The 16,801-nt window shown below is 40.8% G+C and overlaps 1 protein-coding gene across 1 annotated transcript; it reads left to right on the forward strand.

The window, feature by feature from the left end:
• The first annotated feature begins 248 nt into the window (after positions 1-248).
• LOC149083864 (protein D2-like) lies at positions 249-10,900 on the forward strand. Its single transcript, XM_089235415.1, has 4 exons — positions 249-589; positions 3,398-3,531; positions 6,145-6,282; positions 10,550-10,900. The coding sequence occupies exons 2-4, from the start codon at positions 3,471-3,473 to the stop codon at positions 10,729-10,731; spliced, it is 381 nt and encodes a 126-aa protein (XP_089091541.1). The 5' UTR covers positions 249-589; positions 3,398-3,470; the 3' UTR covers positions 10,732-10,900.
• The last annotated feature ends 5,901 nt before the right edge of the window (positions 10,901-16,801 follow it).

Below are 16,801 nucleotides of genomic sequence, written 5' to 3' on the forward strand. Positions count from 1 at the left end.
GTTACATATTCGTCATTAATTTCCGTTGCGTAGAAACAGAATATATATATATATATATATATATATATATATACACTTTTCTCTTCCAGTTGTTCAAATATGCGTTGTGTGAATAAATAGGGCATTTTGGTTGGTTAAGCGTCGAATATATTCCACCTGTACATACAGTAGATAAAAAACGACCCGTTTCCTTATGTTCAGGTGCGAATCCGAGATACGACCTTCAAACTTATTTCTTCGCACATCGAATCTGGTTTTTTTTTTCAACACTTTCAGTTTCACGACCGAAAGCGGATCATAGCATTGAAATTTCCTCTTCTTTATTTTGAGCAAACTTGGACCAATATAAATGCCAGATAATTCTTGGATTCAGGTATTTTTTTCTTTTTTGCCAAACAAGAAGCTGACTTCAGATCATCATTCGAACATGCCTCGTGTAAAAATACTTTCATGTCAGGTGATGACGAGCTTGATCCTTCTCAATTCGGCTGTTGTCGTTTCAACTCAAGATAATGATGTCGAGTCAAAATTTATCGAGTATAAAATAACACCAAATACGGTTCCAAAAGCACCGACGTCCAAGCTGCAGGTACGTATTGTGTTTTAAGTTTAATCCTGTTTCGATTGGTGTTTCAGGAAAATTTGGTTGTAACGGCACCTTGACCATAACGTCACTAATCGGCCATCCCGGCTGCTTATCACCACATCGCAAGCGGGAGACTGATATCTGACTGACTTAAGTGGGCTGATAGACAGAGTGTTCGACGCGCCGGTAATAAAAGGTAAAGGTAAAGGGAAAAGAGGTAATAAAATGTATTTGTTCGATACAAACTGCAAAATGTCGCAAGCAACCAGAAGACGCCTGAAAGACGAGCGTGGTAAATTCGATAAGTCGGTAAATTTCGAGAAGCGTGTAGGTCCATAGTGCCATTGTAAGGGTGTGAATATAGTGTGCCCGTGCTAAAAAAAGTTGAAATTTGTTTTTTTTTAAACCAATCGGAGATGACGCGGGTTTCCAGAATCAGAAATACGGACGCACTATGTTCACACCCTTAGAAATTTCTTTACTTTTTTCCCGCTCCCTGCTCGCCGAATGCTCCGTCTACCAGTTTCTAAAAGTCTAACCAAGTGTAACTGGAATTTGAAACTTGCTCTTCGGTTGCCGGGTGAGGAATCCCTTGTCACATTTTCAAAACGTGGGCGGGTGGGTGGGGGGGAGAATAATGGTGTTCGAATTCGATTTCCCCCCCCCCCATTCCGTTTGCTTAAAACTTCAAGTGGGTTTTAAAATTTCCCTGATCCCCATATTTTCTGATTTTGTGCAGGTGATAGTGTTTTTCCGACAATAAAGACAAGAAACAACCGAGGAAGGGGGGGGGGGGAGTCTATTACTTATACTTTTTTTTTTCAAACCGAGCGCAACTCAGGTCTATTGCCATAGGTAATTTACTACCTAGTGAGTTGTGCCGGAAGTGTAAGTGCGTGTTCCTAACAGTCTGAGTGCGTATCTAGTGTTGTGTATGATTTTTCAGTGCTGCCATCTATATCTCAGAAGTGAAGTGAGTGATGTGTAGTGACTGAATATTTGTACTGTTTGTAGGACTGTTGCTCTCTGTGGCGAGACTTTTTAACGGGGAGATCGGCTCGCATTTGCGCCTCGAAGTTGGGAACCACAGAAAACCAACTTCAGCCGACCACCACTGTGGTGACGGTATGGCTCGAACCCGGGTTCCCGCGATGCGAGTCCGTCATTATGACCACTCGACCACCACAGCGGCTATTACTTATACTGTACGCATATACCTATACTACCCCTAAGGGAAGGGGAAAAAACCAGAGTGTCTACTCTCTGTCATTAAGTTTTGAACAGGGGCGGCTCTGCATTCAATATGCAAACGAGATATCTTGTAATTGCCGACATATATCAAGTTAGGCAAGATATGTCGCCATTGCTGCTGAGACGGCCAATACAAGTTGGTGATAAAAGTGTACAAACAGAATGTGCCGGTGTAGAGACAAAGTATTTTTCTCTTCTCTGTATTTGTCTTAATCCTGTTACAGTCAAACCATTTTTAGTGCGTCACCCGGATAACGCGTCGCTTTTCCCAAAGGTTTAGAACACTGCTCTATAGCACTACTTTAGTGATCTCTAAATGTCCCCCTGATCGTTCAAGTGTTCTAGAAATGTGTAGCGGGCCTTTTAAGTGCTCTGGAAGTGAGCCACGCGTCACTCAAATGATCTGTAAATATGCCGCGGATCACTTAAATAATAAGAGAATGTCCCGCGGGTAACTTGAGTTATGTAGAACTGAGTGCGGGCTGCTTAAGCGCTCCGAAATGTCACATAAGGGATCTTTAAATGTGCCACAGACCGCTCAAGTGTTCTGGAACTGGGTCGCTCAAGCGATCTGTAAATGAGTCATGGGTCACTTGAGTGATCTGAAAATGTGCCATGGGCCGCTTAAATGCTACGGAATTGTGGCACGGCTCATTTAAGCGATCTGTAAATGTGCCACTTAGTTCATTTTGGTGGGCCACATCAGATATCCCCAGGGGCCACAGTTGGTCCGCGAGGGCCAAATAGGTTCAGCATATATGGTTTAGAGGGTCGGTCGCAATGAATTTTTTGAAAAGAAATTTTGTGTTTTTAGCCTCCACATAGGATTGGACCTTGTAAAAAAAGAGACAAAAACAAAAAAGTAGGGGAAATAATTTCATGGAGGACAAAAATACATAAAAGGATAAATAAATAATTTGCAGTCCGGAAAAAAAATAAAATGAACAGGAGAAATAATTTGAGGACCGACAAAAAGAAAAAAAAGATACGTAAACACAAGAATCAAAGAAACAACGGGATAATTTGTGGACCGGCGAGATAATGCATAAATGAGAGAAATATTTTTGCAGACCGGCGAAAAATCCATTACGAGGTGGAATAATTTGCAGACCGGCAAAAAATATACAAACAATACATAGACCGTACTTCATTAATTAAATTTAAAATTATGTAGTGGCTGCATGAATTCGGTGAACGTCCAGCGGACCGGCACCGATCTGCGGACCAGCGGTTGAATAACAGCCGATTTAGATTACGTTTCACATCTTTGACAGGTCTTGAGAACCAGGCCCGTCATTTAGGGGGGGGGGCGCTCCCTCCTGGCTTTTGAAAATACACTAAAAATGGTATATATATATATATACATACATACATTGAGTACATGTGCTTTGCCCCCCCCCCCCCGGAAAAAGTTGAAATGACGGCCCTGTGTTGAGAACATCAACCTCGAATCTTCGATGTTACAACCGAGTTTTGACTGAACGTGCATGGAGATTTTTCAGTATTTTATTGGAGTTTTTATTCCATCGAGTTGTTTTTCATTGATTCTGTTTTGAACAGGTTGTGTACAATGGCGACGGTGAAGTGAATTTGGGAAACGAGATCACTTTACTTCAGACCTCGACTAAACCTAATGTATCTTTCCCCCGGTGCTGACAGTAGCAAGAAGTATACCCTGACGGTGTTTGGACCGGGTAAGTCTATGAATATTAGGGGTAGGTCCGATTAATCGGGTCGGTTATTCGATCGATTGTCAATCGCTGTTGAAAATTTTAGACGAGTTAATCGATTCGATCAATCTCCGATTGAAGTTTGCAGAAAACGTTTGTAACTAACTTGATTTATATTTGACGAAACCGATGTTTGATGTTTTGAATTACTTTACTATCCAGCATGAGTTTCCAGGAACGCATATGCAACAGTATGAAGATTGGAAGTAGTTTCGAAATCAGTGATTAAACTAAAATAACCGATTTACATAAATGACAAGATCCAAGAGAAGAAACTCCAAGATTTGACGAATACCTTCGGCATCTTGAATTGCTTAATTTATTCTTATACTTGTTTACATCTAGCGAATAGGTGTATGAAATGGAGAAAAATTACTTTTTATAGAACCAGTTAATATTATATAGTTACGAAAAATCATGGCCCCCCACAAGGGGTGGGCTGACAAAGCTCCGGCCCTGGGGCCCGGGAGGATTTTAGTCATTTTTTTGTTTTTTCACGCTACAAATTCATCATTAAGGGGCCCTGTGAAAGTCTGGTCGGGGGGGCCCTGCTTCAGGATGTGGGGGCCATGCGAAAAATATATTCGATTAAAATTCGGTGGATTAATCGATCAAAATTTATTTTGATTAACCAGTTAGAAATTTCAATCGATTCCCAGCCCTATTATGAATACAACCTAGAACAGGTATGGCCAACTTCTCTCTGCCCGAAGGCAGCTGCAGCGTCGCGGGCCGCACCAGGGGCACAACTCGGGCGTATAAGCCGCACACGGAAAACTTGCAGATTTGCATCGGAAATGTTTCGAAACTGCGAAAGCTCGTCTTGAGCTCCGTGTAGGAAATTTTGAGTTGTAAATCAATTCTGGGGGGGTTGGTCGGACCCGTGCCACAAATTACCGTGGGTGCTCGAGCACGCACCCACAGTGGCTCTGACGCCACTGTACACGTGAGGCTACCTCTCTTCTTTAACTACAATATCTGTGATTCAGCTGAAGCTCAGTTGATACCTTTAACATGGTGAAAAACTATAATCTAATAGAGATATCATTAAAAGTACTATTTAACCATTCATTTGTTTCAAACTTTTTTACACATGTTCTTGATTGTATGTGCTATACTGTGCTGGGGGTATAAAGTTTTACATATTGTTCCGGATAATTTTCACAAGACTTCGAGGTTGCAAAAAAAGAAGCGGTTCGACGGACAAACACAGATTTATTTACGTATTTACGAGCTAATCGGAGAGCTAACAACTATCTCGCAAAGTTTAAACACAACTGACTGTTCATCGAGTCTCTCTCTCTACTCGAGCCTCCCATCTTGTGATCGCCACACTATTTATAACCCCGGTGGAAACGTCGAGAAAAAGAATGTTCTGTAAAATTCTATTTTACAGTTTCCAAGTTGGCGGCGTCACCGTACGGGGGTATCGGACCACTGTCTGGAGGGGGCGGGACTTTCTAAAATGTTCTCTCCAGTTCTCCGCCAATAGCAGGTATTTCCGCCAAACCGAAACCGGCATCAATGTTCGTTGCCAATGGAAGATTGCGATAAAGGATTGTGCCATCTCTATAGTTCGTGTCTATAGTTCGTAACAATATCTTAGATACTTAAAAAAAATGCATTAAAAGCAGTTTGTGTGCTTGATAAAATTGTTAAGAAAACTGTTTTTAGTTCATGAAATGAAACAAAAGGTTGAGATTCCATTGACTCAATCTAATTTAGAATGAAATTTTAAATTTTTACAGTTGGGAGTTTGATTTATTACCAGTTTTCGTTGAATCTACTTGTGTTTCCCCCCCCCCCCTGTTGAAAAAATTCATCAAAATATTCGAATATTTTTAAATATGGCCACACATCTGAAGTATTTTTCCGCTGTGGTGGTCGAGTGGTTATAGTGACGGACTCGCGATGCGAGGATCCGGGTTCGAACCCCACAGTGGTGGTCGGCTGAAGTTGGTTTTCTGTGGTTCCCAACTTCAAGGCGCAAATGCGAGCCGATCTCCCCGTTAAAAAGTCTCGCCACAGAGAGCAACAGTCCTACAACGATAAATCATTCAATCATAACACTTCACTCATAGTTAGTAAAACTGGTGGCAGATGGCAGCACTACACATAACAAGCATTACAGAGAAACAAAAAAAACTTCACGTCAGGTTTCACTACACGTACACGCACATTCCCGCATGTACCGATTCGTTGTTGGTGGGGGTTCCGCGGGGGGTGGGGGGGTGTAGCAGCAGTAGTAGGTAGGGCTCGGGGATCCATGATGTTCTTAAGTCAGCCACCTCGTTGGGCAATTTGCCTGTTGTGGCGTTGTATATATATATGGTGTTTATATTATGTGATGAACACATAATTACGAAATAATATACAGGAGTGTCCCGTAAAGTACGGGTCATATGGACTTGAAGTGAGTTTTCAGTCGAATTATTTCAATTCTATTGGTCCTTGGGTCCAGGGAAGGCAACGGAACATTGACATAGATGAGGACTCTTGAAAATACCAACGAAACTATCACGAGATAATTTTTTTTTATTGTTATCAAAAGAATAATTATTATTTGTGTGTTTCCAGATTACGATGCACTTGTTAACACTCTGCAACTTCCGAAGCAGTTTTTGCATTGGATTGTTGCGGATATTCCAGGAGATAATGTGGACCAAGGAAGGACCCTCGTCCATTACTTACTGATTTTTTCCCCGGATATTCCAGGTAAATAATACAGCGCGAAAATCTATCTGTGATATTTGTTTATTTTTTGCGGTCCGAATTTATTGTTCCCATTAATGTTCTTTTACCCGTGCGTCAACTTATTGGTCTTATGAGAAGGGGGGAGCAGGTAAACTCTTCGCCTAATAATACTCAGAAAAATCACAAACGAAAAAGGCACTTTTACAATTATTTAATCGGTAGGACCTTCCAGGTGCGAATTGGTGATAAGTTATCATCCATTAGAAATATTACTGCATCTGTTCCACAGGGAAGTGTTCTAGGGCCACAACTTTTTCTTATTTACATAAATGCACTCCCTGCTCCTCAGGTGGGCATCCTTGCATTGTTCGCCGACGATGCTGTTGTTTTATGCAATGCGAGGAGGGCCAGTCAGGCGGCCAACAATCTTCAAGAAACAGTAGATGACACTGTCGATTGGTGTGACGATGCGGACCTGGTCCTTAATCAAGCTAAGTGCCAGTTTGCGTGGTTTGCAAATAGAAGGAAAATCCCTCCATTTAGACGACTCTATATTGGGGAGCAGCCCCTTAAACCAGTTAAAAAAGTCAAATATTTGGGTTGTATACTCAATAAAACTATGACGTCCATACCACACATAAAATATGCTTGCAACAAAGCTAACAACATTTTAGGTGCTCTCAATAAGATCACCTTTCCGCAGGCTAAGCTCTCCTTGAAAAACAAAATTCTGCTTTTCAATTCTGTTATCAGACCAACACTTTTGTATGCGTCACCTGCGTGGGCACATGCAACAAAAACAAATGCCAGAACCCTGCAGAGATCTCAAAATAAAATTCTCCGCAGATTTGTCCACGCTCCATGGTTTGTTCGAAATTCAAATATTCACAGAGACCTGGAGATGCCAAAAATTTTTTCTTATACGTATTAAACAGTTGAATAGGCATCAATTTGACTTGATGGCTATGTCTGAATTTAGTCACATACAAGAAATAGTCAACTATAGCGAAACCCCTAGGCCAAGATTTTCGGTTAGACGTAAAGTCTATAGGAGACCTAAGCAAATTTTTCACCTTCGGTGGGAAAATTTGGCTTAGTGAGATTGTACATAGTGTTGTAAAATAATTGCGCTCGCGAATGCTTTTACCTGGCTTAAATTTTTTATCAGCCATGACCATGCAAAAAACCCCTGATTTTGACCTTTTTTCACACTTACATTCACTCACTTACTGACACACATCTTCTTTCACTTCTTCATAGGCCTATCTGGGCCCGTTGGATTTCCCACTATCAGCCCGTATGGCGCTGGGAATGGGGGTAAAATTCTAATGCTGGTCTGGTCGAAAAAGGCAAATACAAGGAAAATATAACACTCCTATCACGCTGACTGAGGATCCCGCTTGGATCGGTTACCAAATCTTAACTATCGGTTGCTCAGAGGAAAGAAAAAAATATACGTCTGTCCAAGTCGAACGTGGTGACCAGAATGAAACTGAGTGCCTGCGTGTAAAGTCTTCTGTAACACCTCGATTAGCCGCTTGCGAAATGAAGCTATCTGATTGGTCCATTCGAATTTTCTCACAATTCCTGCTCGTAATGAACTTGAGTCTTATTACTGCGCAGATTGGCCGGATCGAATTGGGAATGCAGCGAGCCTTTCGCGCAACATCTTGTACAAAGGCAACTTTCATACGGATGTGCCACTTGGTATCAGCACCCAACTCAAAAGCAAAAGAGAGCTCTGGATATCGCACAGCGTCCCTTTCTTCTATATGTTACAGCAGCATACGTTACAACAGCGAACGAAGTTGTGTATGTGGCTACTGGCAACCCAGCTTTGAGTATTTACATGGAGTACGAGGCTCTAAAGACCAGACTGCCACATCTTGAAATGGACATAATAGTAGACGAGCAGCGAATTCCGTCAATTTCAGCAGCGACATAAGCAATGTCTGTTCACCCAAGCAGTGATCTCACCAACTCTCAAATAATGCCATTTGGCATTGATAATATTGATTCCTTGGGCTCTAAAAAAATATTCACTGATGGCTCTAAAGCAGAAACGGCTACTGGCTGCGCGTATGTGGCACTAGCGGAAGATGGTTCAATAGAGGAGCAATGGAGTCGACGGTTAGCTAAAAAGAATAGCGTATTCCAAGCCGAGATTTTTGCGAAACTCAATGCTGTTAAACCTGAGGAAGAGATGCTTTGCCCAGTGACAATCGTGACAGATAGCGCATCTGGCCTCCTAGCCATATAAGCCATCATACAAGATCCTCGTTCACCTAACCCTGACGTACGGAGTATTCGTCTGATCCTACGCGCTCACGGCAACATAAGATTAGTCTGGGTCAAAGCGCACGTAGGTATTGCTGGAAACGAAAAAGTGGATCAACTTGCCAAGGAGGCGACATCATTAAAAGACTTGGTTGTTCTACCTTGGCCGAGGAGTCATGCCCGCAATATCTTGAAAGACAGAATGCTTCATCTTTGGCAAGTTGAATGGAACAAGAATTCAACGAAAGACGCCTTCAAGATACAACGTCGAGTGGCTTTAATAGAGTGTGAATGGCCGCGAACAAAAACGATCCTTTTAACTGAACATGGTCCGTTTCCGACATACTTGCAGCGCTTTGGACGATCATCTCACAATACTTGTAAGTGTGGTGCTACGGGATCGCTATGGCTACGTCTTCCAATGTCTACACACACATCAGCGTTTCATTTCGGTCAGATGTCACAAAATCAGATGACGGCATTCAAGAGAAGAATACTGAAAAGTCCAATGAACTTCTAGCTCATTCAAAATGTGATTCAATTTTTAGACCGTAACCTATATTTGCTGTACGACAAGAAGGGGGGGGGGGGGGCTACGGAAGAAGCAGGATGAATTTCAGCCTTCCAGACGCAGTAAAGCTGATCCCAGGGAGAGTCTACAACTTGCGGCCACGTAGGGGTACTGGAAATTCATGAAACTGATATGGAATTGAATGGCGAACTTTATTGGAGAAACAATGAACACTTAACATGTAAACGCGGTGAATTAATGCCACCCATAATCAAGCCGATGTAGCTTCGGGAATGATGAAATTCTCCTAATTGCCCAGGAGAATTAAGGTGTAGGATACTTATGGAACAGGAATGTGCGCCTAGAATGAGCTAAAACACCTGGGTGTCCGAACATTGACTGACTTGGACCAGGACTCCATGTGAAGTAAACATGACATCGATTTGTCGTTGTGTGCGTCCTGCACGACTATAACTTGTGACATCCAACGAACGCGGACGGACCGCCACCAACGGAACTTTGGTTCTCGGGTCCAGACGTGCCAAGGACACTACACTATTAATTTAGATTCTTAGACCACACGATTCATAATAATTATTCCGTTGATTTATACTCCTGTAATTGGACTTGTTGTTCAGGTTATACAAATTAATATAGATATATATACTCATTTAATAAAATTCAGGATGCACCCATCTTTCGGGAACGCTTCCATATCTGCTTGAGGTGGGAAGCGGGGTGTGTCTGGTCCTTCATTGTTGTTATTGGTTCACGACTGGTAGAGGTTAAACTAAGGTAGGGGAAATTTAGATTCTTTGAAAATGTTTTTTGTATGGAAGGCCATCGTAGGACGAATTTACAAAATATGGTCCGAGATTATTAAAGGAATATATAAAGCCGGTTCCACAACAGCAGAACTCAGCAGCGCGAAACCGGTATTGTGGTGTGCATACGCAAAATAGATCATTTACACCGCCCGCGCTGTATCAGCAACACCTCAGAACCGGTCTTTGCGCTACGGAATTCTGCTGGTGTGGATCAGCACCTCCTAGAGATAGGCCTCCGCACGTTGTTGCCAAACTCATCTGTAACGTCATTCAGACTACCTAGCAAGTTTGCCTCATTTTGAAACACAGCATCCTATGTCGTTTCTTCTTACTTTGGCGGTAGAATCTTCCTGGTTGGCTCACGAATACCGCATGGTGATTGGATATGGGCCATACAAATCACCGATTCTGAGCTCGATCATTTCTTTTCCGCATAACTGGCGCGAGCAGGGAATATTTTTCCTTGAATATTCTGAGGCAAAATGGACTACTTGCTGACGTCACGAGCAGCGTGCGGAGGCCTTCTATCTGTAGGAGGTGCTGCGTGGAACCGGCTTTTTATGAGCTACGACTTATTTATTCGGCATTTTGGCGAAATCCATCTCGAAATAGTTAAATGGCTCTTTTTTAATAAGAAATGCATTAAATGGTAACCTTTATTTTTTTTTCCCAGCGCCACACCTGTACAAATTCATTCTTTACGAACAGACTGACGGCGTCAAAGTAACCATAAACCCGCTGCAGGCTATTCTTAGGACAAGATTTGACATCCGAAAATTCACAGCGAAGAACAGTCTCGGAAACCCGGTCGCTGGTAATTTTTTGAGATCAGTTACCGGTTTTATTCCACACTGACCACCCACCTGCTCATATCTCTCCGTTTAGACAGAGCGACGGGCCATATTCTGGTTACGAGGAGGAGGAGGTTTGCTTGGATCGCTCACTTCATGAAGACTTGGATCGCTCACTTCATGGAGAGTGACGTACGGTATGAGGAAAGTGATTACGGCGATTCAAATGCCCATTTAAATCTATGTATTCGCTAATAAAGAATAACATTTCATTTTGCTTTAGCATTCGTTTCTTTTTCGAAATAATCGGAAAAGCTACACGTATATTACTGTAGAATATACTAGAAAATGGTGTCGCTCATTGAGCCCTTCCGTGGTATCTCAAGCGCTCATGGGCAAATGCCACTCACAAAAATTAATTACATCAATACGAGTCTACTTTTTTGCGCTCCATTTCTTTGATGTCATAAACAACGAATGCGTCACACGCTGATGAATGACCAATCTGTTATTTCGTTCCATTCGTTGCGATGACATCTCTTGCACTATTTCGCCCACTCTGGGTACATATATGGCTACGCATATGACGTTCTCTCCGTCCAAAGATTCCGTAGATTTCACAAACTTATTCAGGAAGGAGCTTAATGGTTTTTTTTAATAAGTTACAAAATTCAAGCAATTCGTATTGGAATAACAATCATAAACGACATTACCATGCAATGGTGTCACTCTCTCTCTCTATATATATATATATACAGGGTGTCCCATAATCGACTGACGGTTTTCAAAATAGGATAATATGATATAGGAAATAACATGGGTCCGTGCGAAAAAATGGACATCATCACCGCATGCAGGGTGGCCCTTGAAACCGGTCGCTCGAGCTGGGGTCGACCCCGTCTTGTGGGGACGGTTTCTCCTGATGAGCCTGCAGCGCCCCCCTAGTGACACGGACCAGAATTACAACGCGAGAAAAAAAATCAGATTTTTCCTATGGGAAATAACATGGGTCCGTGCGAAAATTGGGCGGGGTCGCCACTCGCAGGGCTGTTCTTAAAACAAGTAACTCGCGTTGGGGTCGACCTTGACGGGTGGGGATAGTTCGTTTCTGGTGCACCTGGAGCGCCCCCCAGTGACGCGAAACGGAATTTTAACGCGTGAAAAGATAGGATTTTCCTATGGGAAATAACATAGGAGCCGTTCAAGTATTACGTAAGCAAATTTTTAGCCATTTTTGACCCCCCCCCCCAGCAAAATTTCGTCATCAGCTCTGCCCCTCTGAATCCTAACTCATATTTTCATAAAGGGTGGTTGCTGACGTAAGCATTATCCAACCCGCCCCCCCCTTGTCATCAAAAGTCAGCAAATCGGAAACCCCCCATCGATGATAACGTAATACTTGAACGGCCCCATATGGGTTTTTCCGAAAAAACGGGCAGCGTCAACACATGAAAAGTGGCCCTTAAAACGGGTTACCTCGCGTTGGGCTCGACCCCGCCGGGTTTCTGATGTACCCGTTACGCCTACTAGCGACGCGAAAGAGACTGGTAACGCGTATAAAAAACCGTGGTTCTACTAAAAAAAAAGAGAGATAGTGCTCCGACGGGTTATGCTGCCACCTGCGAGACGAGAAACGGACGGAAGAGGAAACACGTCTTTCTTTCGAGCTCAAGAGCTGGCAGGTACATTCGAGAGGTTGGGTGCTGTAAATAAATTCTTCTGTTTATTGCGCTTACCCTCCCTATGATGCCCCTACCCCGTGGCTTCGGTCGCAAATAAGACGGATTCGATGAAATTCACAGGCCACGTCCGCGTTTTATTAAAAAAGGAATCAATGCTATAAGATGTTGAATTAAATTTGTTTAATGAATTAAATAGTTTACAGCTGCCTGTCGGATTTAGAAAACAGCAGACTTCAGATTTGGATACGCGTAATGCTCTAGATCAGTGATTCCCAACGTGGGCATTAACGCCCCCCTTTGGGAGCGATGGAAAGTCCCAGGGGGCGGTAGAAGCTACGGGTATAACATAGGATCATATGGGTTAGATTGCGTTGGGACAAAAAAGGTCGTGGGAAGCCCATGCTCTAGATTGTGTTGATGCATATTGAGAAATACTGCCTCTATTTCGAAATGCTTGAATTCCCCTTTTTTAACGAAGTACAATGTAACAACAACAAAAAAAAGGACAGTAATTATTGTTTTATTATAGGTTTGACTGATTTCCCAAATAAATACGCTGTGTCCGAATGAATATGAAATTTGTTGCGGTTGTTGAAGTGTTGCCAATACGTCTAATATTCAGGAAAAAAAATATCTCTGAGAAATAATGCCAACTTGCCAATTCTATAGTTATCGAGTTATGAAAACTACCCGTATTAAATTTTTTTTTTAAATGAAAATATAACGAATTCAAGATAACTAAAAACGTGAAAAAGTCGGGAAAAAACAGAAAAAAATTGGGAAATACTGGACGTCACGAAACACGAGTGGTATTACCGGAGAGAGTATGACGTCAGCGGTCTCCGCCTTGGCAGTGCTGTGAACGGCGTCCCTCAACATCTTTCGTCGAAACATCACGTGACTCGGTGAAAACAAACACGATCCCCCCCCCCGTTATTTTCTTATGGCATCCACAGGAATTTAAAACAATAAATGAAAGAAATAATTTCAGAATCGATAATTCCAAAATTAATGAAAGAGTTAATTCCAGAATTAATGAAAGAGTTAATTCCAGAATTAATGAGAGAGAATTTCAGAATTAATAAGAGATCATTCCAGAATTAATGAGAGATAATTCCAGAATTAAAGAAAGAGATAATTTCAGCATTGATGAAAGAAAACAGCCTAGAATAAATGAAAGAGATAATTCCAAAATTAATGAAAGAGATAATTCCAGAATTAATGAGAGATAATAAAATTAATGAAAGAGATAATTTCAGAATTAATGAGAGATAATAAAATTAATGAGAGATAATTCCAGAATTAATGAGAGATAATAAAATTAATGAGAGATAATTCCAGAATTAAAGAAAGAGATAATTCCAAAATTAATGAAAGAGACAATTTCAGCATTAATGAAAGATAATTCCAGAATGATGAAAAAAAGTGATAATTCCAAAATTAAAGAAAGAGAATTCCAGAATTAAGGAAAGAAAAATTATAGAATTAATTAGAGATAATTCCAGAATTAAGGAAAAGAGATTATTCCAAAATTAAGGAAAAGAGATTATTCCAAAATTAATGAAAGAGATAATTTCAGAATCAATGAAAGAAACAAATCCAGAATTAATGAAGGAACATTCCAGAATTGTGAAATTTTTCAGTATTAACGAAACAAATGATTCTCCAGTATTAATGAAATGAATAATGTAATCTTTTTTCATCTTTCGATGAGTTCTCTCTATCCTTTTTTTAATCTTTAGAACCCAATATTTCGAGACCGAACTGTACATTTCTATGGGGAAATTGTCAGGCGGGAAGTTTGTTTTCACCGAGTCACATGATTTCCTTGCATTTGATGTATAAGCCGTCGCGGCGGCTGGATGCTCCCTTCAGTAATATAAGCTCGATGGTGGTACCTTATTAAGAACAGTTTTCTCTCTCAGTCCGAACCATCGTGAGAGGACCACGAGGTACAGGAGTGCATAATGGAGAGTTTTTTTCTTTCAAACCGAGCACAACCCAGGTCCATCCCCATCTATGTGGGCGATTTACTACCTAGTGAGTTGTGCTGGAAGTGTAACTGTGTGTACCTAACAGTCTGGGTGCGTATGTAGTGTTGTGTTTGATTTTTCAGTGCTGCCATGCATATTTCAGAAATGAAGTGAGTGATGAGTTTGATTGAATTACATTTGCACTGTTTGTAGATCTGTTGCTCTCTGTGGCGGGACTTTTTAAAGGAAAGATCGGAACCACAGAAAACCAACTTCAACCGACCACCACTGTGGCGACGGTGGGGTTCGAACCCGGGACCTCGCGACGCGAGTCTGTCACTATGACCACCACAGCGGCTGCATAATGGGGACTAGTGACGAAAACAATTGTATTCTTTCGTTCCAAACCGCACATACTCGAGAGGAAGAGGCGTTCAACGAGGTACGAGATTCGAACAACCATGTTTGTTTTTCCCTGGAGGTCCGTTTCTCCCCTTTCTTTTCTCTCCCTATTCTGCGGAGATATCATCACACTCTTACGCATATTTCGCAAATGCACCGCTATTCCGCGCGATTGTTTTCGTAAATTTTTTCCACACAGCCAATCACGTTGCTTCAGTAACTCTACGATACCTTCATTTTCGTATCTGATCGCGCAGTGGTGCAAACAAAGATTTCCACCGATGTTCCGCGAGGCATTTCAAATGTGCAATCGCGCTATTTTCACACAATGTTATAAAAATGATTTTATTTTTTAAACCATCAAATTTGTGTATTGAAAGCAAACTTAAATATTCAAGCAGTTAAAGGGGGATAACGACTTCAAATTTCTGAAAATGTGATAGAAAATCCTTGCAAATTTTAGTAAAAAATTTCTCGTGAATTAACAAAAAAATATATCGTGCATGTTAATAATCGTAAACAACTATGAAATATTTAAGCATCTATTTAAATATCAGAACTTCAGAAGATTAAAGATATGCTAAAAGGAATTACATTTTTTAGAACATTATTATTGGTTTTAATACTTTTTTCTATACATATTTTTTGTTATAATATTTAATTGATTTATTATGATTTATAGTGAAGCTAATGGGGGAAATCGGGAATGAAAGCGATAGGGAGTTGCTACAGACCAACTTAAACAAGATTGCAGCATGGGCAAATGAATGGAGCATGACGTTTAGCGTAGATAAGTGCATGGTCGCTCATTTTGGTTCGAAGATTCTCTTACGAGTTGAATGGTGTCACTATCCCGGATGCAACTAGAGTCACCGATTTGGGAATTCTCATTGACGAGCGACTTAAGTTTTCTGAACATTGTTCAGCGGTTGTCAAAAAATCGAATAGAATGCTTGGTCTCATTTTCAAAAAGGTCTCTTCGCGTTCTCCTAAAGTCATTCTTCCGCTTTTTCGAGGCTTAGTTCGTCCTGGACTGGAGTATGCTGTAAGGTTTTGGAGACCATACCTACAGAGGGACATAGACTTGGTTGAAGGGGTGCAGAGAAGAGCTACGCGTGTCCTTATTGGCACACAGGGCTTGAGTTATGAAGAAAGACTTCATTTTTTGAATATGTTTACATTGGATGAACGCAGGTGTCGAGGAGATATGATCGAAGTGTTCAAAATTTTCAATGGGATGGACCATGAACTTTTAGTACACCGCCAATCAACTGCTTTTACAAGGGGACACCAGTATCGATTGGTGAGGGACAATGCGAGGTTATGGTGTCGCAGGGAATTTTTCTTTAATAGGGTTTTTAATAAATGGAATAGCTTACCCCTGGAGGTAGTAAATTGTAACACAATTGACACGTTTAAAAAGAAATACGATAAACATGTTGGGGTAAATCGAGAAGCTATCCATTCTTAGAATAAGACAACCATAAGTATTCTTTATGGGCATTGTATAACATTTTATCATGCATATATATATTGTTTATAATTTGTGTTAACTGCATTTTTAATTGCTGTATTTTTGAAATATATGACATCCATATTTTTATGGGCATCTTTTTATCAGCCACCTCGTTGGGCATTTTGCCTGTTGTGGCGTTGTATTTGTATTTATATACTAAAGTTTTAAGATTCGGCAAAATATAAATACATTATATATTCGGTACAAGCTGAAATACTCAAAGAGCTAAAGGGTTGGATCACGAAAATCGTAACAAATTTAGTAAAATATTTCAATTTACCCATGCATTTTTCGATAGCAAATCGACTAAAAATAAACAGAAAAATTATAGTATAAAATAAATATAGATATATATTACGCGCGTTAATTAGTCGTAAACAGCTATAAAATAATTAAAAATCGGAACTTAGGAAAAGAAAAGACAACTACGTTTTTTCACAACATTATTGTTCTTAATTTCTTCTGCATGCTTTTGTTATATTTAACTGATTTATAATACTTCTATTTTAAGAGTCCGCAAAATATATTGTAAAATGTATTGCATCAGTAAATAGAATTAAA

Source organism: Pholcus phalangioides, unplaced genomic scaffold (assembly GCF_987345545.1).
Source record: "Pholcus phalangioides strain wild (caught in Gottingen) unplaced genomic scaffold, Ppha-v1.0 ptg000008l_1, whole genome shotgun sequence".
Classification (NCBI taxonomy): Eukaryota; Metazoa; Arthropoda; class Arachnida; order Araneae; family Pholcidae; genus Pholcus; species Pholcus phalangioides.